At 35.3% G+C, this 25,458-nt stretch overlaps 3 protein-coding genes across 3 annotated transcripts; 1 reads left to right on the top strand and 2 right to left on the bottom strand.

The window, feature by feature from the left end:
* The first annotated feature begins 230 nt into the window (after positions 1-230).
* Positions 231-1,160, top strand: LOC116900255 (olfactory receptor 1013-like). Its single transcript, XM_032902007.1, has one exon. The coding sequence runs from the start codon at positions 231-233 to the stop codon at positions 1,158-1,160; it is 930 nt and encodes a 309-aa protein (XP_032757898.1).
* A 5,580-nt stretch (positions 1,161-6,740) lies between these two features.
* On the bottom strand, positions 6,741-7,682 carry LOC116900253 (olfactory receptor 9G4-like). The gene has a single exon (XM_032902005.1). It carries the CDS (start codon positions 7,677-7,679, stop codon positions 6,741-6,743), a length of 939 nt encoding a protein of 312 aa, XP_032757896.1. The 5' UTR covers positions 7,680-7,682.
* Positions 7,683-17,782: 10,100 nt separating this feature from the next.
* Positions 17,783-18,692, bottom strand: LOC116900252 (olfactory receptor 1013-like). Its single transcript, XM_032902004.1, is given in 2 exon segments — positions 17,783-17,978; positions 17,980-18,692. Coding segments are annotated over 2 exon segments (909 nt in total).
* Positions 18,693-25,458: the final 6,766 nt, after the last annotated feature.

Raw genomic sequence — 25,458 nt, 5'->3', positions numbered from 1 at the left:
AATGTACCTCTCCAGTTATCAAGATAATGACCATAGAGATAAAAAATATGCCAGAAGTTTTATTTGGTTATTAAAAACTATTTCTAAATGAAACCTTTGGAGTGTGGCATGTGAGACTTCCATGATTACCAGAAGAAATGATCTGATTTAACCATTTGCCATTTTCTTTCAGCACAGTCATTAGAAAACAATTCTCTGTTTTGTTTTCTAAGGAGCTAGTCTTTACAACCATGGAGAGAGGCAACCACACAGTATCTGAGTTCATTCTGTTGGGATTCACCTCTGACCCTACTACACAATTAGTCCTGTTTGTGATGTTTCTCATTATGTACACATTGACTGTGTTAGGAAACTGTACTCTTATGGTGTTGATCTGCAATGACCCCAGGCTCCATACACCCATGTATTTCTTCATTGGAAATCTATCTTTTCTGGATCTCTGGTTGTCCACTGTCTATACTCCAAAGATCCTAGTGATATGTATCTCTGAAAATAAAAGTATGTCCTTTGCTAGCTGTGTAGCTCAGTTCTTCTTTTCTGCTGGACTGGACTACAGTGAGTGTTACCTGCTGGCTGCTATGGCTTATGACCGTTATGTGGCCATCTCAAAGCCACTGATTTATTCTCAGGCCATATCTATAAAACAATGCGCATTTTTTGTAGCAGCCTCTTATATGGGTGGCTTTATTAACTCTTCCATCATCACTAAGAAAACTTTTACATTTGACTTCTGTAATGACAACATCATCGATGACTTTTTTTGTGACTTACTTCCCTTGGTGAATCTGGCTTGTGGTGGCAAGGAAGGATACCAGGCCCTGATGTACTTCCTCCTGACCTCCAATGTAATGATACCCATTGCCCTAATCCTGGCCTCCTATATCATCATCATTGCCACAATCTTGAGGATCCGCTCCACCCAGGGTCGCTTGAAGGCCTTCTCTACTTGTTCCTCCCACCTCATCTCTGTGACCTTGTATTATGGCTCCATTCTCTACATCTACTCTCGCCCTCGTACCAGCTATTCTTTAGATACAGACAAAGTTGTTTCAACATTTTACACGGTAGTTTTCCCCATGTTGAATCCCTTCATCTACAGCCTGAGGAATAAGGATGTGAAAGAGGCTCTGAATAAACTCTTGAAGATCATTCCTTTGTAAGAAGCATAGAACATGCAAATTTTTTATGCATGAAAGGATGCAAAGATGCTGTTCATTTCCCCAAAAATGTAAATAAAATTACTTCCACCACTCCACCACTCTACACCACTTCAAGAGATCTACTACAGTAAGTCGGTTAGTGGATATGATAATACTTAACATGTACAGGCTTGTGTTGATGTCAGTTATTTTAGATTACAAATAAAACTCCAAATCAACAATTTATTGTCTAGCTATGATGAGTAACAGCTCACTATCGTATCAGAAAATCTGGTTGATTAGTATATAAAGTCAATATGTACACAATTATTGACTTTGAGAATATCTGTTGAGTTCATTTCACTCCGTTCCCATGACTATAAGCCAATGTGTGTCCATTTTTTTAAACACAACTATATGAGTGAAATTAAAAATATTTACCATTCTAGTAAACATGTTCCAAAACTAAAATTATTGTAGAAAATATAATAGCAAGTATTCTTAAAATTTATTTGTATCAGAAACACATACCCCCTCTGCTGCTTTGGGATCAGAGTTTCTCAATCCACCATGTACAGAAACTTGATTCTAATCATTTGACTGGAAGCAAACAAAATCCCTTCTCTAATAAGGATCAGAAAAAATTCAGATAATATAAGCATGGCTGAGCAAAGTGTATGTTTGTTTACTTCCTTAATGGGAAAATAATATTGGTTCCAGGATCAAGTAACAAATCTAAAAAAATAGAAAGAAATAGTAAAAATGTGAGTAGCACTAACTTTTTAGAACAAATCCAAGACTATACTGATCTTCATGCTTTATAGGACATGTGGATAACCTTAAAGTATTCAGAGGAATCTTTTATACTAATTTAAAATTTTAGTATAAACTTTTCGGGGATTTTTTTCAAGTGACAAAGTTTAAATTCTTAATATAACTAGATTTCATAACTCTATTTTCAAACATACAAATTTTAATAAATTCAGTGTGTTTTTTAGAATTTATTATTTTCTTTACATATTCATTGATATATATTCATTGTCTATAGTAATGTATTTCATTGGAAATTTTCATGGAAGCCTATAAACAGTTATGACCTCATGATTACAATATATTTACATCATTTCTCTCCCTCCACTTTTCTCCCTATATATTTTCCCTTGTACTCCCTCATTGCTCTCTTACAAATCCATGACCTCTTTTTTCATTAATTGTTATATGCATACATATAAACATGTATTTCTAAATACCTAACTGTTCACTCTGTATATTGTATATGTATACTCTGTGTGTGTGAGTGTGTGTGTGTGTGTGTTTGTGTGTGGTTCCATAGTTGACCATTTGATATTGTATAAACAATTGGTATGCTCATATACCTGGAGAAATTAACTTCTTTTGCTCACAGCATTTCTTGGTTGCCTGCTGTTCTTTGTGTAGAGTTGAGGCCATATGAGCTTCCCAACTTCAACTTTAATATGTCTACTGCTATTACCATTGTTCAGCTCGTGTCTTATTTGTCCAGCTTTGCATCTTATGTTATAGTTAAATTCATTTGTAAAATGTTAAATCCAATAAATATTTTAAAATGACACAAGATTTTGGGTAGAGTTACTATAAGTCTCTTGAACTTAAACATTCAAAATAAAAGAAATGAATATTCATTTGGATTCTTTATTGAAATTAAACCAGAATGATATCTGTGTGTGGTGCACATGTACATATGGAAAGGGACAATCTAAACCATTGAAGTTGCTGAGCAGGCTAAACTCCTAGAGTCTCTTGTGCTACCCAGGAAGTTTAGAGCAGTGAGAAAAACCATCATAGATGCAGTATTCTTATTGCTTATGGTTCAGAAACATTTACAGAACATAAAATGAGCAGTGTATAAAATTTAAGAATATAGGATTTGATAAAAGCAAAAAATATTTACTTTGAAAAAAGTCCTAGTGGGTGTTTATACATCCACTTGTTATAACCGGATTCTCAGAGAATAGTGGATGCATCAAAATTTATATATTTGTTATCTTGACTTTCTCTCTATCCATTTATTTAAAATCCTTCAATGTTCTGAAGATTGATGTGTCCATTATCATCAATATCCATTCTTTTTAAACTTTGTTGTCAGAGAATATTACCAAAAGTACATGAAATTCTGAGTATCCAACCTAATAAAATGACTCCCTAGCTGGCATGGTTAGCTGCAATGTACCAGAGTGGAGAGAGCTTCCTAGTTATTATTGAATCGATTCTTTTAAAATTATGAACACAAACACAATAAAATTAGGTCTTAGATTATAAGAACACATGAAAAGCTTTTAGTATTTCCCCCAATCTTCCAAACTGTGCCCTTTTACATTTGACTATCTGAGTCACCTTATATAAAAAAGAAACAGTGTAAAACTATTGGCAAGGTGCCCAGCAGTCTAAGGCCCCTTGTTTTTCCAATCCAGGCAAAGACCCACAGAATTGTCAAGTCAATAAAGCTCCAAATATTCCTTTTAAAGTTATTTCTTTGATTTTTTGGGGGAAGAGAATGCAGAAAGACTATAAGAGTAAGAAGGGATGATGGTCTGCACCAGGATCTCTGTATATATTATAGCTTTCAGTTTAGTATTATTTTTATTTATATATTTTTATTGAATACTTTTATTTACATTTCAAATGTCAAGCCCTTTCCCAGTTTACTATCCATAAATCCCCTCTCTTATCTCCCCTTCCCCTTCTTCTATGAGAGTCTTCCCTCACCCATCCACCCACCCATTCCTGCCTCCCTACCCTGACATTCCCCTACACTGGGGGTTCCAGCCTTAGCAAAACCAAGGGATTCTCATACTATTGGTTCCCATCAAGGCCATCCTCTGCTACATATGCAGCTAGAGTCATGGGTCTGTCCATCTGTACTCTTTGGACAATAGTTTAGCCCCTGGGAGCTCTGGTTTATTGGTATTGTTGGTCTTATGGGGTTGCGAGCCCCTTCAGCTCCTTCAATCCTTTCTCTAACTCCTCCAATGGGGATCCTATTCTCAGTTCAATGGTTAGCAAATAAGAGCATTTGCCTCTGTATTTGTCATGCTCTGCCTGAGTCTCTCAGGAGACAGCTATTTCAGGTTCTTGTCAGCATTTACTTCTTTACATTGGCAATATTGTCTGGGTTTGGCGGCTTTATGTATATGGACTGGATCCCCAGGTTGTGCAAGCTCTGAATGGCCATTCCTTCAGACTCTGCTCCAAACTTTGTCTCCATATCTCTTCCTATGACTATTTTTGTTCTCCCTTTTAAGAAGGACTGAAACATCATACAGTTTTAAGAGACTCCTGGGTGTGTGTTGTGGTAAAAATTAAAATGTACTAGTTCCAGCTCCAGTTCCATAGGAAGTAGCACTAATTTTTCTCAGTGGCTCCCTGTTGTCCCAACGGTACTCTCTAACCTGAGTGGTCTGCAAGTGTTCCAGTGTGTCACCTTGCCACTTTGCTTTGCTTTCACTCACAGTTGCCTTGGCGGGTTGTTACCCTGCCAGGCATACACATCCCAATTCTGTGTTGACTTGGTGCATCCCACTACTACACCTTTTTTTTAACTAAATTAAATTGCCACACAAAACCTCTGATCCAATTTATAAAATCTAATTTGCCCATCTAGACAGCAAAAAATCCTGTGCACACCATCGCTTAAAAATATTGATATTAACTTGTATCTAGGTGCAGAGAAATATCTTAACATTTACCACCATGATCTCCCAGCTCCTTCTCTCCTGCTTCTTTCTCCCCTTCCTTCTAAAACCTCTATTACCAACTCCCTTCCTTCTTGTCCAATGACAGGGCTCATTTTATCTTGTCTGCCTTCACCTGTATAATGGCATCAACCTACAGGTTTGTACCCGAGTAGATCTATTTTCTTGTGGCCTCTCATAGACTCGTTTCCTTCTGTTGACTTGGCATATCTAATTCTGATGTGATTGCTTTTGTTTCATCTTATTATAATTTATTGTGCTGTGTTTCATTGTTGTCTCTTAGAAACCTGTTTTCTTTTTTGTTGTTGTTGGGTGGATTTTTGCTTGTTTTGTTTTATTTTTAAGGAGAGACAGAAAACAAGTGAATCTAGATAGAAGGGGCAGTGGTCAGAAACCAGAAGGAGTAGAAGGGGAAATAATCAGGATATATTGTATATAACTTATGAGAAAAGAATATATTTTCAATAAAAGAAAAAACATCAATAAAACTGAATATTTTCAAAATTTTAATGTGATAATAAATTAAATAAGAACATTACATGTATCATTTGCATTATCAATATATCAGACTATAATGTGAATTGTAAAGATACTATGTCTAATGAGTAATAATATATAGTTGAAGAAGCTGAATCAAGGTCTATTACAAAGAGTGAAAAGATGTAATAATTCATTTCTATAATACCAATTAAAAATTAACTAAATAACATAACTAGATCATTCTCACAACAGCAATTCTCTTTTCCATAGAGAAGTTCCAACTTTGAGTTATAGTGTCTTCACTTGCAAGTACAGAATATTTTAATATTTTAATTACAATCTTAAAAAGTTAACTAAAATCATCAACTAAGCCACTGAATTATGACAAATACTGAACTGAAAGCTAACATAAAATATCTCAGAAAAGAAAATAATAATGAGGTCCAGAATATATCTGAATATCATTTTACTTAAGCCTTCTTAAACTAATTATAATATTTTACTTGAATAGGGCTTACATTGAACTAAATCATAAATGATAGTATATATACTCTTTTATGTTAAAGTACCAGCATAAAGATGTGTTTTTAATGTTATATTTAGATATTTTAATTTTTAGCATTTATTCTAAGTTTTATTTTACTTTTAATTATGTATATATTATCTTGGTTTGCATATGGGTATATCCATGCCTTTACAGGAACTTAGAGAGGCCAGAGACATCAGATATCCATAGAGCCTGTTATAGGCAATGATGAACCATCCAATGTAGATACCTGGAAGTGATCTCTGGTGTTCTGCAAGAGCAATATATGCCCTAACCTCTGGACCATGTCTCCAGCCCTTTATTTTTATTTAACTCAAAATACCTCTTTAACACATTTTATTAATATCCTGGTGCAGAAAACAAAAATTTTACACAAATATATCTTATGTGTTTAATTATATTTATGGAAAGAAATTTAAGAGGCATCTTAGTAAGAATACTAATTTATAAAATCTTGAACAATTTTTTAGTAATCTAACCACTTTGTACCATTTCCATATTTGATACAATTCAGGCCCAAAAATTAAAAATCAAACTAAGTTGTAGAAAACAATTTAACTTCTGTTATTTCATTCTTTCCCTAAGATCATCCCTACCAAAAATGGTGAAGCATTGTTTCTTTTTAAGCTTGTATTGCAAACAGACAAGGACATTCAGTGCAAAATCCATCATTATGGATTTGGAAAAGTTTATATAGCAAGACTATATTACCATAACAAAGGAGAATATAATTAAGGCTTTCGTGGTTGTAAGTACATTGTTTCAACTCTAACTAAAGAGAGAAATGCATCAAACATGTCTATAAGTAAGTTTTGAACAGCCCCATTGCACAAAATGCAACCTTCATGTTTGCTGTTGTATTCTCTGCATCAACTTTTTAAAGGCTTCTTTAACATCTTTGTTTCTCAGGCTATAGATGAAAGGGTTGAGAAATGGATTGATAATGGTATAGAACATGGCTGCCACTTTGTCTCTTTCCAGGGAATAATTGGAACTGGGTCTTGAATACATGAAAAGCAAGGAGCCATAGAAGAGTGTGACAGAGACCAGGTGAGAGGCACAGGTAGAGAAAGCCTTGCGTCTTCCTGAGGCAGAGCGGATCCTCAAGATAGCCAGCAGGATGTTGAAATAGGAAATAATGATGGCAAGAATGCTGGAGAGCACAGTGAAGCCCACCATACTGGAAAGGATTTTCACATAGACATGGGTATCTGTACAGGACATTTTTACCAATGGAAGCACATCACAGAAAAAGTGATCAATAATATTTTTACCACAGAACCTTAACCTGAAAGTGTTGGCAGTATGGGCTATGGCATTCAAAATCCCTCCTACATAGGAGCCAGCCACTAGGCCAGTACAGAGAGACGTGGACATGATGCTTGAATAGAGCAATGGACTACAAATTGCAGCATGCCGATCATATGCCATGGCTGCCAGTAGGTAGCACTCAGTGTAGGCTGCTACACAAGAAAAGAAAAACTGAGCCCCACAACCAGCCAAAGAAATACGCTTATCATCTGAAACACAATTGACCAAGATTTTAGGAATGTACACAGAATTATACCAGAAGTCCAAAAAAGATAGACCTCCAATAAAAAAGTACATGGGTGTATGCAGCCTAGAATCAATCCGGATTAAAATAATCAAGGTCATGTTCCCTGACAAGGTCATCAAATAGATGGTTAGAAATATTCCAAATAGAATCAGCTGCCAGTGGGGGTCTGCTGAGAAGCCCACGAGGATAAATTCAGTCAGGATGGTCCGATTGTCCACCTCCATGCCCACAGAGAGGAATTCCGGGATAGGAGGATGCAGGGAACACACAGCTTAGAGATAATCTCATAAGAGATTAGAGAAATAAGTAATCAACAAATATTGAACCTAAATAACATGATGTGGTGAAAACAGATTAGTAACATAACCTATTCAGATAAATAAACAATGTATCCATCAGATCAACAATGACTAGGGATTTACAGACTTTTACTACTTTAAATGGCATGATTATCAAAGACCTGTGAGGTTTCTGGCTGCGAATATAGAAGGCTCCTGTGATTAGAGCAATAACCCGCTTTAAATTAGGGGTTTTCAAAGTTTCATTTCAGAACTGCATCATTCAGAGTCAGTTTCTTTTCAAAAATGCAAGATACAGAAAATTCATGAGCATTATGTATGATTTTCTGATAGGTTGTCAGACTGACAATATATAAGAAATATATACAAGAAAATGCTCAATAGCTATGTATGGTAGTGAGCATAGTTAAAGGAAGAATTCAATAAAATATATTCATTTTAATTAAAACTTTAAATACATGAATAAAACAAATTAAACTTTTAAATTTAATTAAAAACAGATAACTATTGGCTTTTCTAGAATATTATTCTAAGTTCTCTGCCTTGTGTACTGCTATAACCTAAGAAACTGGACACTTTCCATTAAATTCAAAACATTCAAGTATTCTTCCATAAGCTATGGAAACCATCTCATATACTAGGCATTGTGATGATATTTTTATGAGCAGCAGTATTCTATGGTCTTCCAAACTATAAGTACAAAGAGAAAAAGTATGTATTACTATGTTCCAGTTATGATGCTAAATCCCACCTCCCACTTTCATCCTTGCCATGAATGGATATGATAAGCCAGTCACATCAATTGATAAAAGGAAATCACAGATTTAATAGGATGTCCACAGTGATCGGGACAATCTGGTGAGCAGCCTATTTCATAATATAGCTCAGAATTTTCTCATTTGAAGGCATGTTCTCGAGATAATAGGCAAGGAAAGAATTTGTTTTCTCCAATGGTACCTCACTAGAAATACAAACCACACTTGAGGGAGCACCCATGACCAGCAGTAAGTAGCCAACATAAAATAAACACAGGGAATGGAGTACTCAGCTGTTAAAAACAATGATTGCATAAATTCATAGGCAAATGGATGGAACTAAAGAGTATCATCCTGAGTGACATAACCCAGTCACAAAAGGACACACATGGTATGTACTCACTGATAAGTGGATATTAGCCCAAAAGCTTAGATTACCAAAGATACAATCCACAGACCACAAGAAGCTCAAGAAGTTAGAAGACCAAAGAGTGGATGCTTCAGTCTCCTTAGAAGGGAGAACAAAATATTCACAGGAGGAAATACAGGTACAAAAAGTGGAGCAAGGACTGAAAAAAAAAGTCATCCAGAGACTGCCCCACCTGGGGACCCATCCCAAATGCAGCCACTAAAACCAGTCACTATTGCTGATGCCAAGAAGTGCTTGCAGACAGGAACCAGATATGGATGTCTCCTGAGAGGGTCTGTCAGAGCCTTACTGATACAGACGAGGATGCTTCGAGCTAACCATTGGACTGAATAAGGGGATCCCAATGGAGGAGTTAGAGAAAAGACTGAAGGAGCTGAAACGGTTTGCAACCACATAGGAAGAACAACAATATCAATCTACCATACTCTACCAGAGCTCCCCGGGACTAAACCACCAACCAATGAGTACACATGGAGGGACTCATGACTCCAGCTGCATTTGTAGCAGAGCATAGCCTTGTCCAGCATCAATATAAGGAAAAGTCCTTGGTCCTCTGAAGGCTCATTCCCTCAATGAATGAATGCCAGGGCATTGAGGTGCAAGTGAGTGGGTGGGAGTGGGAGCATCCTCATAGAAGCAGGGAGAGGGGAGAGGGGTACAGGAGAGGGGTAACATTTGAAATGTAAATACGTAAAATATCCAAGAAAAATAAAATTTAAAAAACAAAGAAAAAGAAAAAAACAAAAGGCAGGGATGTTTTGGGAGATGTTTTCTCTCATAATGCTTTGTTTGGGTATTTCCTTTTTTACTTTACTCGTCTTTTGCTTATCTATTATTAATTACAATTCTGTGTTTTTATGGTGCATGTCTATCTCTCTGCCTATGTGTTTCTTGCAATTTTACTTTGCTTTGATTTCTCTTTTCGTCTGTTTGCTTTGTTTAATTCCAATTTCTTTTTAATTCTCTGAATTTATCTACTTGGACTTTTATTTAATTTTTATTTTTTAATTATTCTCTCATTTTTTTAGCCTGTTTGTTTTCCAAAGAAAGACATAAAGAAGGTTTAGAATCAGATGGGTACAGAGGTAGAAAAGATCTGGGAATTGATGAGGGAGGGGAAAAACATTTCAAAATATATGATATGAAAATAAAATTTTCACAAACTAAAAAATGTTTCCAAAACATTAAGCCATTATGAATGGTAGAAGCAAATGACTGTGTTCTCCCATATTTAATTCACTGAAACTATGCTTTAGCTAACATCGATTTCTTTAATTACTGAAAATGTTTAAAAATATTTATTTTAGAACCACATTTTTCCACGTTCCCTTAGGTGATATGGGAATATAAACATGATTGGGGACATTGCAGATGCTCAAATTGAGGAATAGTCTCTAATGTGATGGCATCAAGAGAGCTAAAAATCCTTGTATTTTGTATCTTCAAACACTAAAATTCTCTAAGAAGAGTTTAAAGAGACATTAAATAAGTTATATACAATTGTTTGAAAACCACCAAAACGTTTAAATGCATAAGTGTAGCAATTTACTACATTATTTGAAATGACTAAAAAAAGAAACTGTAATTTTTTATCCTTTACTGTTATGCTTGCTAATATAATGTAGTATATAGGATAATTTCTAACAAACGTGTAGCACTTAAAAAAATATCTCTACCATGAGTAGATGGGCCATTGGCATTCTATCTTATAGCTATCTCCTTTGCTGTTTACTCTTAATCAAGCTCACATTATTGATGGTAACAATCTACAGGTTGTTAGACTATCCAAACATACTGTATTATCTCGTATCTCATTTTCAAGGTCTATGGCTCACCGGGCACGTTTTATCAATTGTCAATTAAAGCATGATTTGGAAGCAGTAGGCAAAATAATGTCAAAAGTTATCACACCAAAGTCTCCAATTCTAAATAATCTCTCAAGATCTGTGTTCTGTTATATACTATGGCTTATGAAGATGTTTCTCATAGGAAATAAATTAAAAATAAATTTTTATTGGATATTTTATGTATTGACATTTCAAATGTTATCCCTTTTCTTGGTTTTCCTTCCAGAACCACCATATCCCATCTCCCCTCCTTGTTTCTATGAGGGTGCTCCTTCTCCCACCTACCCACTCCAACCTCACCACCCTGAAATTCTGCTACACTTACTACATAGAATCTGACCTCCTCCAACCCCCGCTGCCCTCTTCACAGAAGCCCCTCAAATTCAGTGGAAATAATGTGACCTTCTGGAACTTTAAAATCAATACCAAGAAATGAAATCATCATACCTTGAATGTCTGGGAAACAAAGTGCAGAACAACAGCTAAATTCTCAAAACACCGCAGATTCTGTCCTCTTAATTTCCCCTGAGTAAATAAGAATATCCAGATAAAATTTAAAGTCATAAATGAGGAATATGCATTTCATCAAATAGGATCTGCCTGAGAAGAAAGGTGTGCATGTGTGTATATAGAAGCAATCCATAGGCCAAAACAGGCCTATGCTTATTCTAATGGCAGCCAAGCAACCTTGCTTTGCTAAGCTTTACTCTTTATGCTTACCTTTAGTTAGAAGAGCCAAGTCTTATGTGACACCTTTCCCTTACTCTCTCATACATAACCTATGTCCACTGAATTCAATATACACATTTCCTTAACAGCCCTTTGAGACTTTACCAACATAGCAGTAGAAGAATATGTGCCTCTGTCTCCAAAGACTTAATTAGAGTCCATCTGGAATTTGAGGATGCTGGGTTAATTGGGATATGATGAACTTAGCAACACATTTTAAAAGTTGATACATGTCTGCTGGTCTCAATATAATCTTTAAGTAAAACATCTATTATATAATCTACATTTTTCTTACCTATATTATTCTCAAACTTCAGGCTACAGTATATTGTCTTGTCCATCAAGAAACCATGATCTATTGATGAAAAATTGATAAAGGGAAGGGAGGGGAGGAATGGACAAGAAAAATAGGGAAAAGAAAGTGAGAAGAACAAAGGAAAACTAGGAGAACTAATTCTTCAGAAAATATGGTGGAAGCTTCTGGTGTTCTGTTGCAGCACTAGGGGTAACCCTGAGAATTGGGTTTGAGCAGAGAGAGCTTAATTTAGATATCTCAATTGGGTGGCTGTCCTTCATGATTAGGGTCCCTACAAAAATGGAGAAGGAAGAACTATAGGAGTTGGAGGCGATGGAGGAAACCAGTAGAACATGTCCCATTAAATCAACTAAGAAGAGCTCACATGTGCTTACAGAGATTGAAACAGCAAGAACCAGGCCTACATTGGTCCTCACCAGGTCGTCTGCACATATGGTACAGTTATTAACTTGGTGTTTTGTGGGATTTCTAATAGTGGGAACTGGTGTACATTTGGAGACTCTTTGAGACTCTTCCTTTTATTGGGTCTCCTTGTCCATTCTCCATATGAGGGCTTATGCCTTGTCTTCAGGTATCATTTTTGTCCTGTTAAAAAGAAAGGCAGGACAGGAAGGGCAGAATAAAAAAAGGCAAGGATAGGGGGTTGGGGATTTAGCTCAGTGGTAGAGCGCTTGCCTAGCAAGCGCAAGGCCCTGGGTTTGGTCCCCAGCTCTGAAAAAAAGAACAAAATAAAAAGGCAAGGATAGAGATAGAGAAACTAGACATAATTAAGCACGACATACTGAAACCCACTAGCCCACTAGCTTATACTATCAGTATTACTGAATAAGGATAATATAAGCAGCAACATGTTGACAACTTGAAGTTAAATACCTAGCCAGAACAGATCTCAGGGCAAACCTTCAAACAGGAAATGTAGCAGAGACAATGAAGGAGAGCTATTTACTGACTTTGACTTTCTCAACATGCTTCATTATCTACCCAAGGACCATCTGGCCAAATTGCAGTGACAGGCCAATCAGGTGAGAGCATTTTCTTTTTCTTTTCTTTTCTTTTCTTTTCTCTTCTTTTCTTTATTTCTTTCTTTTGACTTACAATCAGGTAAATTTTATTCCAACATAAATTAAATGCCTCCAGTAAACTATGTTAGAGAAATGTCTTGCTTTCTGCTTTAAAACAACTTAGCCAATATTCTGATATTGTTCACTGCAATTTGCTCTTTATTACTAGGTATATTATCTTTTCTTTTATTGGATATTTCCTTTATTTATATATCAAATGTTATAGCCTTTCCCACTTTCCCCTCCAGAAACCCCTCATCCCATCTCCCCTTCCCCTGCTTCAATGAGAGTGCTCCCCCACTCACACATCCACTCTCTTCTATCTCACCGTCCTGGCATTCCCCTACACTGGAGTATCAAGCCTTCCCAGGACCAGGAGCTTCTCCTCCCATGGATGTGCAACAAAGCGATCCTTTGTAACATATGAGGCGGGAGTCACGGGTACATTTTGGTTCGTGGTTTAGTCCCTGGGAAATCTGGAGTCTGGTTGGCTGATATTGTTGTTCTTACTATAAGGTTACAAACCCCTTCATCTCCTTCAATCATTTCTCTAATTCATACACCTGGGACCCCAATATCAACCCAATGCTTGGCATCTGCCCCTCTATTTGTCAGGCTCTGGTAGAGCCTCTCAGGAGACAACTATATCAGGCTCTTATCAGCATGCAATTCTTGGCATCTGTAATAGTGACTGGGTTTTATAACTGTACATAGGATGGATAACCAGGTGGGTCAGTCTCTGGATGGCCTTTCTTTCAGTCTCTGCTCCACACTTGGTCTTAGTATTTCCTCCTATGAGTATTTTGTTACCTGTTCTAAGAAAAACAGATACATCTACAGTTTGGTCTTTGTTCTTGAGCTTCATATGGTCTGTGAATTGTATCTTGGGTTTTCTGAGCTTTTGGACTAATATCCACTTATCAGTGAGTGCATACCATGGGTGTTCTTTTGTGATGGGTTATCTCACTCAGGATATTTTCTAGTTCCATCCATTTGTCTAAAAATTTCATGAAGTCATTGTTTTCAATAGCTGAGTAGTACTCCATTATGTAAATGTACCATATTTTCTGTATCCGTCCCTCTGTTCAAGGACATCTGAGTTCTTTCCAGCTTCTGGCTATTATACATAAGGATTCTATGAACATAGTGGAACATGTGTCCTTGTTATATGTTGGAGCATCTTTGGGGTATATACCTAGGAGTTGTATAGCTGTGTCCTCAGGTAGTTTAGTGTCCAATTTTCTGAGGAACGGCCAGACTGGTTGTACCAGTGTGCAATCTCACCAACAATGGAGGAGTATTCCTTTTTCTTAATATCCTTGGCACCATCTTCTGTCACCTGAGTTTTTGATCTTAGCCATTCTGACTGGTGTCAGGTGGAATCTCAGGGTTGTTTTGATTTGCATTTCCCTAAAGACTCAGGATATTGAACATTTCTCTACGTGATTCTCAGCCATTCAATATTCCTCAGTTGAGAATTCTTTGTTTAGCACTGTACACCGTTTTTAATAGGGTTACTTGGTTCTCTGGATTCTAACGTCTTGAGTTCCTTGCTTATATTAGATATTAGTCCTCTATCGTATTGGTAAAGATCTTTTCCCAACCTGTTGGTTACCATTTTGTCCTATGGACAGTGTCCTATGCCTTACAGAAGCGTTGCAATTTTATGATGTCCCATTTGTGCATTGTTGATCTTAGAGCATAAGCCATTGGTGTTTTGTTCCGGAAATTTTCCCCTGTGCCCATGTGTTTAAGGCTCTTCCCTAATTTCTTTTCTATTAGTTTCAGCATATCTGACTTTATGTGGAGGTCCTTGATCCACTTGGACTTGAGCTTTGCACAAGGCAATAAAAATGGATTGATTTGCAATCTTCTACATGCTGACCTCCAGTTGAACCTGAACAATTCGTTAAAAATGCTGTCGTCTTTCCACTGAATGATTTTAGTTTCTTTGTCAAAGATCAAGTGACCATAGATATATTGGTTCGTTTTTGGGTCCTCAATTTTATTCCATTGATTTAACTGCATCTGTGCCAGTACCATACAGTTTTTATCACTCTTGGTGGGGCTCTAACCAAACAAGTGAAAAATATATATTACAAGAACTTCAAGTATCTGAAGAAAGAAATTGAAAAAGATCTTAGAAGATTGAAAGATCCTGCTCATGGATCGGCAGGATTAATACAGTAAAAATGGCCATCTTATCGAAAGCAATCAACAGATTCAGTGCAATCTCCATCAAACTTCAAATTCAATTCTTCACAGAGCTAGAAAGAGCAATTTGCAAATTCATTTAGAATAACAAAAACCCAGGATAGTGAAAACTATTCTCAACAATAAAACAACTTCTGGGGGAATCACCATCCCTAATCTCAAGCTCTATTACAGAGCAATAGTGAGGGCATTTTCTCCTATAGATCTCCTCTACCTTAATGACTGAGTTGTGTTAACTTGATGTAAAACCAAATGTAGCATCTAACATTCAAAACTATAAGAAGATAAACTTTTGTTTTTAAGCCAGCCAGTTTGTTTGTATTCAGAAAACAATTACATTGGTGACCAATAGAAGGATTTTATTTTGGTGAAACCTAAGTTTCATAGATAAAAGAATATAAAATTAGGAAATTGATTTATCAAAACGCAACATTCTATAACTTTTAAATTAATTCATATATAATGCTGAATATGAAAGATGAATTCATAAAATATTATTTTATAAATAATTATTTTACCTAATAAAAATTTTCATCATGATTCTTTGTGATACAGAGACTTTTGAATTCTCACTGTCTCTCATATCACTCTTTTATTTCTTTTATTTATGTATGTCCCCTTTTCTCTCTCTTCTAGATTATTATTCTATATCTGCCCTTGATTCATTATTTAAACTTACAGCAACTCTGAGTAAAAATATTTATTAAGGTGCATCGATTGTCAACAAAATCTTTTATCTTTCATTTACAGTTAGTAAAGGAATAAAAAATCAGAAAAGAAAAATATACTGGCTTTTGTGGCACTTTTATAAGGTATGTTCACTTTGTGTTGTTTCTAGCTTACCTGACTTCCAGGAGACACAACTCTCCATGCATAGTAAATAACATGAAAAGTGATATGAACATAAATTATAATCATTACAACAAATAGTGTGAAGATTACTCAAAACATTGCAATAAAACTACTTATACAGCCAACAATCTAACTTTGGGTTATATGTTCAGTATAAATAAAATCCAATTGTTGAAAGATAACTGGAATTTTGGGTTTATTGCACAATCATAAGAGCCCAGGTATAGAGAAATCCTGTGTCTTCTAAGCATTTTATATAAGGCATAACACACACACACACACACACACACAACCACACACACACACGCACACACACACACACACACACACACACACACACACACTTCAGCTTTAAAAAAGTGGTAAATGGGAGCATCCTCACAGAAGAAGGGGAAGGAATGGGGAGAGAGAGGGATAATATTTGAAATGTAAATACATAAAATATCCAAGAAAAATAAATGTATAAGTGGAAAAAATAAATATGTAGAAGTAGAAAAAAATTGAGACTAAAGCTAGATATTTTAAGTTAATGGACCCATCTGTAAATAAGTATGTTAATATTAAAAAAAGAAAAAGGGGTAAATCCATTTCAACAATACAAATAGCACTGAAGCTAAATGGATAAATCCCTTATGAATTTCTGTGGGTGCAAAAAGGTACACACTGCATGAACTCATCTATGTATGGGGTCGAATTCATAAAACAAAGAATAAATTATATTCATAGTTCCTGGAAATTAGCAGGGCTGGAGAAGCTAAAGTAACTAAATTTTATAAGGTGAATTTTTTAAAATATATGTAGCATAAAGCATTCTAAATAAATGCAAGATTAAGTTGTTTAAATGGGATGGATGGATTATATATTGTCTCACAAAAAACATAAATAGTATCTAATGTGATGATTTTACTAACCAACTTCATATTAATATATTTGTAAAGTATATAAAAGCATTGTGTTGCTTACTTTAAGCATATGCAATTATAGATAAAATACATTACAATAAATTTTAGTAAAAAACACAGGTTTTTCAAATTCATCTGCTTAATTTATTTAACAACATATTAAAATATGATCATGTTAATTCAAAAAGAACTAATGTAATAAACATACTATAACAAATATTTTTATATATTTTATTTTTATCTGGGAGTACAGGGTAAAAACAGTTACAAAGCAATAAACAGTTTTTTAAAGAAATTATTTTACCATATTTTTATTTTATGACTTTTTGCCATCTATGATTGCCTTTAATCCATCTTCAATATTTTTAATTTGTTTAAACTAAAGAATATGGGGTTCCAAATTAGAACCACCACAATATTACTTTAGTCCTATTCTGCTGCAAAGCTTATGAAAAATAGGGATTAATGTCATAGCACTCTATGACAGTAAAAAGATGAGGTCTACATGGGGAGAAAGCATTAGGTCAAACTGTAGTAGATCAGATTTGACCCTTAAAGATTCTATTCTACAGGAATCTCTATACACAATTTTAGTTCAAGGAAAACAGAATCTATAATTTTATTATAGTAGAAAAATCTTTGGAATAATAAGTCTTTTGTTTATTTGATTTGAGTCAGGAATAACATAGAAATGAAATCAAATACACATATTTTGCTTTCAAATATTTTCTCATGAAAAATTTAAATTTTGGATGATATGAACTGTTGTTCTGAAGCATAGATAACATCCTCAAACATGCAAATAGGATAACTAATACCATAAGAATTCATAAGCAATGGGGGTGAAAGGGGAAAGCATTTATACATATGCAATCTCTGAATCAAACTCATCTTTGCTTTTTGCTGTAGAATATGATTGTGATTATTTGAACAATTTATTCAGGGCCTCTTTCACATCCTTATTCCTCAGACTATAGATCAGGGGATTCAACATGGGGAAAACCACTGTGTAAAAGGTTGAAACAATTTTGTCTCTATCTAAAGAGTAGCTGGACCGGGGCCGAGCATAGATGTAGAGAATGGAGCCATAGTACAAGGTCACAGAAATAAGGTGGGAGGCAGGTGGAGAAAGCCTTGAGGCCCCTGGTGGAGCGGATCCTCAAAATAGTGGCAATGATGAAGAGGTAGGTGGCCAGGATGAACACAATGGGGATGATGACATTGGAAGTCAAGAGGAAGAATAACACAGACTGAAAGCTGTCCTTCTTGCCACAGGCGAGCTTCACCAGAGGTGGGATATCACAGAAAAAGTCATCAATCACATTGTCACTGCAGAAAGTCAAGGCAAATGTGTCTTTGGTGATGATCACAGAGTTAATGAAACCACCCAGATATGAGGCTGCCACAAAAAACACACACAGCTTTAAAGACATGGCTTGTGAGTAAAGCAGTGGCTTTGAGATAGCCACATAGCGGTCATAAGCCATGGCAGCCAAAAGGTAACACTCGGTATAGTCCAGTGCAGCTGAGAAGAAGAACTGAGTCACGCAACCAGCGAAGGAGATGCTCTTGTCTTCAGAGATGCAGGTTCCTAGGATCTTAGGTGTGTAGACAGAAGACAATCCAAGGTCCAGGAATGATAGGTTTCCAATGAAGAAATACATGGTTGTGTGGAGCCTGGAGTCATTGCAGATTAACATAATGAGGGAACAATTTCCTATCAAAGTCAATGTGTACACAATAAGAAACACTGCAAACAGGACCTTCTGCATCACAGGATCTGTTGTGAATCCCAACATGATGAACTCACTAACAGTGTTATTATGATCCATAGCTGTAAGAAATGTAACTTCAGGCGTTAGAAAATGAAATTTCAAATTAAATTACTGTACTAAATAAATAATAAAATTGAATGAATAAATGTCATGAAAATATAATTGATAAAATTTTTGTGAATTTATAATCATGTTGTTTAATTAAAAAATAGGAATAAAAAATTTTAATATTTAAAATGATTTTCTATTCTTATGTTATATATGAGTTTATAATATAAAAAACTTGACATTTGCAAAGTAACATTTATTAAGTATCAGAGTTTGTGCTGCATTTATACTTAGCAAGTATAGAATAGAACCCAGAGCATAATTCATTTGACTGAATAACCTTATAATTTTGTTGGAAGTAAGCCCAAAAATTCTGATGATAATATACTTTAATTTTCTGTGCACCAAGTAAATTCAGACAAATGTATTCTTTGGATTACTTTTCAACTGTTATTATATTATTTAAAGATAGATCTTACTTATAACATTAGATATAAATTTTGTAACAAAAATATCTACCCTCAACTTGGATGGATGACTAACTCAATAAATTATTTGTCATGCAAGAATGAAGACCCAGGTTCAGATTTCAGCTTCCATTCTAGACACAGTAACACACGGCTGTAATAACAATGTTAGGTATGCAAAGACAGAGGATTCTTTTTAATTTATTGGACTGTAAGCCTTGTTAAGTTAGTGAGTTCATATAACAGTGAAAAACCCTGTTCATAAAGAACCTCTGCTATCCACATTCCACTGCATATGCATTCATATAAACACAAGAACAAACACATACAACACACACCCACATACACACAGACAAAGACAGAGTACCCATGTTTTTGTTTCCTCAACTCATTACATAATTTAAAATCATGTAAATAGAATCAAATTTACTAATGAAAATTTTGTCCAATAGATAATTTTGCTGACACATCTTGCATGATAAAAGAAAATTTTAACCTATGCAGTATTTAGTAGAGTATATTTATTAAACATTGAATATGTCAGAAATTCTATTCTAAAAAGTATTCCATCAATGTATTAAAATAATCTTATAAAATAAATGTTTCCTTTAATTTCCAAATTGATTATTTATAAATACATAGATCCTTAGATAGAACCATGACTCAAAACTCTTTCTTTAAGAACATATCATCTCTGTCCAAAGCTGCTCATCTAAAAGAATTGCTGGATTCCAATTATTCTAGGTACCAAGGAGAAAAAACAGAAACTAGGAATAGGCCTCTATATACTGAGATAAATGAGATCTTTGTAAATAAATGTAAATAAACCTGTTAAAAATCACTGTCATATTTGACGTGAGATGTCAAATTATAGACTCTGGTAAAAACAATGAGGATAATATTTTAATGTGTGATCACATTCTTTACACAAAACCAAAGCATGTTTCAATGTGTACAGAGTGTGGAAAGTTGCCTGTGAGAAAGGATATTTCTAGGCAAAACCTTTTAAAAATTACCCTGTCATAGAAGGGAGAAATCAAAAGGAAGGTGAAAGATGGTGAATACTGTGGCAGATCTGACCAGCATAGAATGTATATGAAGAACAGTAGAAATTGAGTTACCTCAGATGACAGTGGAGTTTTTATTAACATTCATAAAAGTTGTGCTAATTCATATATTTTTTAAATCTGAACAAATGTAGTAGCAAATGTTCTGCCCTCAAACTTTAAAATATTGACACAAGAAATTCATGCATTGGTCAGCATGAACTTTATAGCAAGCACATTTTTCAATTTAAAAAAAGAGAGAAAATCATCAAGTTTACTATTTGTTCCCACTAAAGAGAGTGTCATGTCCAGAAGAGCATGGCACTTAGGAGATGCTTACAAGGAGAAAGGTAAGTCCATTCTCAACTACATCGCAAGTTCAAGGTCACACTGGAAACCTTAGGCTTGAACATCAACCAAACCCACTCTCTGGTGAAATGAATTGTGGAATTTATCCCAAACGTATGTCTCACATTTCTTGACCTAATAATGTCTGATCATCATGTGGTCTTCACAGACAGAAAAAAGAAAACCAGATGGATAGCAATTGTATTCACCTTCAGCCCACTGAAAGTACTGATGTATGAAGGATGCACTTCCCATTAGAGCTGCAAATTGTTGTTCAGCATATAGAGATTTTGGGATCTATCTTCAACATGACATGTGGTCACAATGGGATAGAGATCTGAAATTGTGAACTGATAATAGGATGTATCTAAGTTCCTCGCCATGCTCACCACCAGCTTTATCAGGTTTAATACACTTCCAAAGCAAGTACATGAGTTGCAAATGTTAATTAGGATATGGTAAAATTTACAGTGTACTATTTACTCTTGGGGTCAAAACATGGAAAATATTCAATAAATCAGTGTTCTTCCAATTTGGAGAATATGAGTACTCTCTGGTATCTGATAAAGTCAAAGCTCTCCAATCTTTGTTATCTCAATGTGATACTGTGAAAAAAGTGCAGTATTGACCACTGATATGAGAACAACAGCAAAGTATGTCAGAGTGATATAAATGTTAAATAAACCAATGCATGTTCACACAAAGGTGTTTTGTTGATGTTTATATAATAATTCTGAGAGGCAAAATAGACCATAGTGTGGAGTTTAGAATCAGAAAAATGTGGGTATACTGGTAAACTTTTGAAGTAATTCTTTAGATACTCAACTGTCTTCCTGTAATGCACATTCCCTATGTGATATAGCAGAAGTTATAGGTTGGTTGGTAGTTAAAATAAACAGAAACATTTTTAAGAATATCAAGTATCCTAATGACTAATAATAATAGTAATTACATGGAAGAATTTGATATTATTGAGCATCATGGAACATAATTAAAGAATATAGAGTATTTAGTGTTACAAAAATGAATGAAAAACTATATAACTGTCCCTTTTATTTCACTTTTTCCTCTGTTTCTCCAAACTTTCTTTCATGAAAATTATTCATAAACATGCACCATTCATGCTTTCTTGAGCCCATTAGTTTAACCTTTCTTATTTCAAAACAATGAGGAAGTTTTTTGGTTCAAATTTCTTTGATTCCTGAGTTAATTAGATTTCCACCACAGAAAAATTTAGAACCACAACACAGAGAGAGAGAGAGAGAGAGAGAGAGAGAGAGAGAGAGAGAGAGAGAGAGAGAGAGAGAAAGAGAGAGGGGAGAGGGAGAGAGAGAGAGATTTATAGTGTTCATTATTCAATAGTAGAGATGAGTGAAGCTTCTCAGTAACTTTGTGTTAAAGGTTAATGTTTCTTTTCTTAGAGATGTTCTTCTAGACAACCTGAGCTAGAAAGCTTCGAAACCTTGCAGCCATAGCAATCTGCTGTCAGACATTCCTTCACAAAGTACCTAACCATCTCACATTGTTGGAAAATATGAACTGAAATACTTGAGACTTCTCATTGTCTCATTCTCACCCCTTTCTGTCTATCACGCAGAGGGCTCGTAAGGTATTCACAACAGCTCAAAGCTTTGTGAAGTTCTACTCAATGGACACTCTTTTACTTAGGAGTGAATTATTTAGCTCAGGTTTTTCTCTCTTCCCTTAAGAAATAGAAGAGAAGGTAAACTCTTGATTTTGCTCTCAGAAGTTTCACACATTGCTAAACAATAATGTATAGGTAGGAAAAATGTGGTTTCATAAATTCCCACCTGTAACATAAAGCAGGTATCTCTTGAGTGGCTATGGGAAGAAAACAAACTACACCTGTCACTTATACCTGTAGAATACAACTTACCAAATTTTCAGCAGACACTTCATTCTAGCATTCAAGTCAGCTGCTTCCAGATCTTTATAACAGCTATTCGATCCCAGAGGTTTTTTATTCATGGAATTCCTCATGGTTTTGCAGCTTAGGGAAATTACAAGCAGGACAATTAATCAAGTGTGTTGAAGATGTTGGTTTAATTTTATTTAATGAGATAAAGAAAGATAGTCTATGGGGTATCTTCCCATTGTACTAAATTGTAATCTCTACACATTCTGTATTGTTTTAGTGAATTCAAATAAATGCATATATTTCTGTGGGTACCCTCATTTACACTTGTAGATATTTGATTATTTATAAATGCATGTCCTTAGGAATACCTACAACAGGATATAGATGTGCGAACTCCTCCGAATCAATGGCCTTTTTTTTCTAATCCTATGTTCCAAAGGATTTAGCAGTGAGAGTGCTCACTGTTAGGTGTTGTCTCACTCTGTTTTCTTGCTCATTCTCTCCATCAGCCTATCTCAGAAAAAGAATTATCATTTTAATCAGAACAACCAAATGGCCACGTTCTTAGATATCTTACCCAAACCTTCACAATTTGAAAAACTTCTCTAGTTTTCTTTTTTCCATTGTGAAAACACCCACCCACACACATATTACTCCTTCTATAAACATCAATCAATCCCTCTTATGTTTTTTTTTTACATTAACCCATCTTGACTACAATTTCCATCTTTTTTTCTATACAATTTATTTCTTTTTATTGGATTTTTTCTTTTATTGGATTTTTTATTTACATTTTAAATATTCACTTTTCAGGTTTCCCCTCCAGAACCCTGGTATCCCATCCTCCACCCTGCTTCTATGAACGTGCTCCATCACCTACCCACTCACTCCTTCCTATCTCCATGCCCTGACATTCCCTTACAATGGGGCATCAAGCCTTGACTGAACCAAAGGTCACTCCTCCCATTGATGCCCTACAAGGCCATACTCTGCTACATATGCAGATGGAGCCACAGGTCCATCCTTTGTTCCCTCAGGATAGAGGTTTAGTCCTGGGGAAGTCTGTCTGGTTGGTTAATATTGTTGTTCTTGTGGTGTTGCAAACCCCTTCAGCTCCTTCAGTCCTTTCTCTAACTCTATTGGAGACCCCCCTTTCTCAGTTCAATGTTTGGCTACAAGCATCTGCCTCAGTCTTTGTTAAGCTCTGGTAAAGCCTTTCAGGTGACAGCTATACCAGGCTCCATAAGCATGCACTTCTTGGCATCCACAATATTGTCTGGGTTTGGTGGCTGCCCATGTGTTCAATGTTCTTCCACACTTTCTCTTCTATTAGTTTGAATGTATCTGGATTTATGTGGAGTACCTTGATCCACTTGGACTTAAGCTTTGTACAATGCGATAAGTATACATCAATTTGCATTCTTCTACATGCTGACCTCCAGTTGAACCAGAACCATTTGTTGAAAATGCTGTCTTTTTTCCAATGGATGGTTTTAGTTCGTTTGTCAAAGATCAAGTGACCATAGCTGTATGGTTTCATGTCTGGGTCTTCAACTTTATTTCATTGATATACATGCCTGTCTCTTTTCCAATACCATACAGTTTCTACTTGGTTATTTCAGTCCTGAGTTTGGTTGCCTTCTACTCCTCTGGGTGTATTTGCTTCCTTTTGTTCTAGAGCTTTTAGGTATGCTGTCAAGCTGCTAATGTATGCTCATGTATGCTCTCTCTAGTTTTGGGGGTGATCTGTTTTTTTTTTTTCTGAGGCACTTAGAGCTATGAGTTTTCCTCTTAGCACTGCCTTCATTGTATGCCATAAGTTTGGGTATCTTGTGACTTTGTTTTCATTAAATTCTAAAAAGTCTTTAATTTCCTTCTTTATTTTTTCCTTGACCATGTTATCATTGAGTAGAACATTAATCAACTTCCATGTATATGTGGGCATTTCTGTCAGTTTTGTTTTTATTGAAGACCAGCCTTAGTCCGTGATTATCTGATAGGATGGAGGGGATTATTTCAAATTTCTTGTGTCTGTTGAGGCCTGTTTTGGGACTGATTATATGGTCAATATTGTAGAAGGTACCATGAGGTGCTGAGAAGAAAGTATATTTTTTTGTTTTCGGATGAAATGTTGTATAGATATCTGTTAAATCCATTTGGTTCATAACTTGTGTTCGTTTCTCTATGTCTCTGTTTAGTTTATGTTTCCATTATCTATCCATTGATGAGAGCGGGGTGTTCAAGTCTCCCACTATTATTGTGTGAGGTACAATGTGTGCTTTGAGTTTAGTAAGGTTTCTTTTATTAATGTAGGTGCCTTTGCAATTGGAGAATAGATATTCGTGATTGAGACTTCATCTTGGTATATTTTCCCTTTGATGAATATGAAGTGTCCTTCCTCATCTTTTTTGATAACTTTTGTTTGAAAGTTGATCTTATTCGCTATTAGAATGGCTACTCCAACTTGTTTCTTTTTGCTTTTCTTTTTTGTTTTCTTTTTCTTTTTGGACCATTTTGCTTAGAAAATTGTTTTCTAGCCTTTTACGGTGAGTTAGAGTCTATCTTTCTCACTAAGGTATATTTCCTGTATGCAGAAAAATGCTGGGTCCTCTTTACATATCCAGTCTGTTACTCTGCGTTGTTTTATTGGAAAATTGAGTCCATTGATATTAAGAGATATTAAGGAATAGTGGTTGTTGTTTCTTGTTATTTTTGTTGTTAGAGGTGAAATTATGTTTGTGTGTCTCCCTTCTTTTGATTTCATTGCAAGGAGATTACTTTCTTCCTTTTTGTAGGATGTAGTTTTCCTCCTTGTGTTTGAGTTTTCCATTTATTATCCTTTGTAGGGCTGGATTTCTAGAAAGTTATTGTATAAATTTAGTTTTGTCATGTAATATCTTGGTTCTCCATCTATGTTAATTGAGAGTTTTGCAGGATACAGTAACCTGGGCTGGCATTTGTGTTCTCTTAGGGTCTGTATGACATCTGTCCAGGATCTTCTGGCTTTCATAGTCTCTGGCGAAAAGTCTGGTGTG

The sequence above is a fragment of the Rattus rattus genome, chromosome 5 (genome assembly GCF_011064425.1).
Source record: "Rattus rattus isolate New Zealand chromosome 5, Rrattus_CSIRO_v1, whole genome shotgun sequence".
Taxonomy (NCBI): Eukaryota; Metazoa; Chordata; class Mammalia; order Rodentia; family Muridae; genus Rattus; species Rattus rattus.
Note: the sequence above shows the minus strand (reverse complement) of the source record. Positions and strands in the feature narration are given on the sequence as shown.

Bases quoted from the DNA above. Each gene is read 5' to 3' on its own strand.
- LOC116900253 (XM_032902005.1), bottom strand. From the start codon at position 7,679: ATGGAGGTGGACAATCGGACCATCCTGACTGAATTTATCCTCGTGGGC.
- LOC116900255 (XM_032902007.1), top strand. From the start codon at position 231: ATGGAGAGAGGCAACCACACAGTATCTGAGTTCATTCTGTTGGGATTC.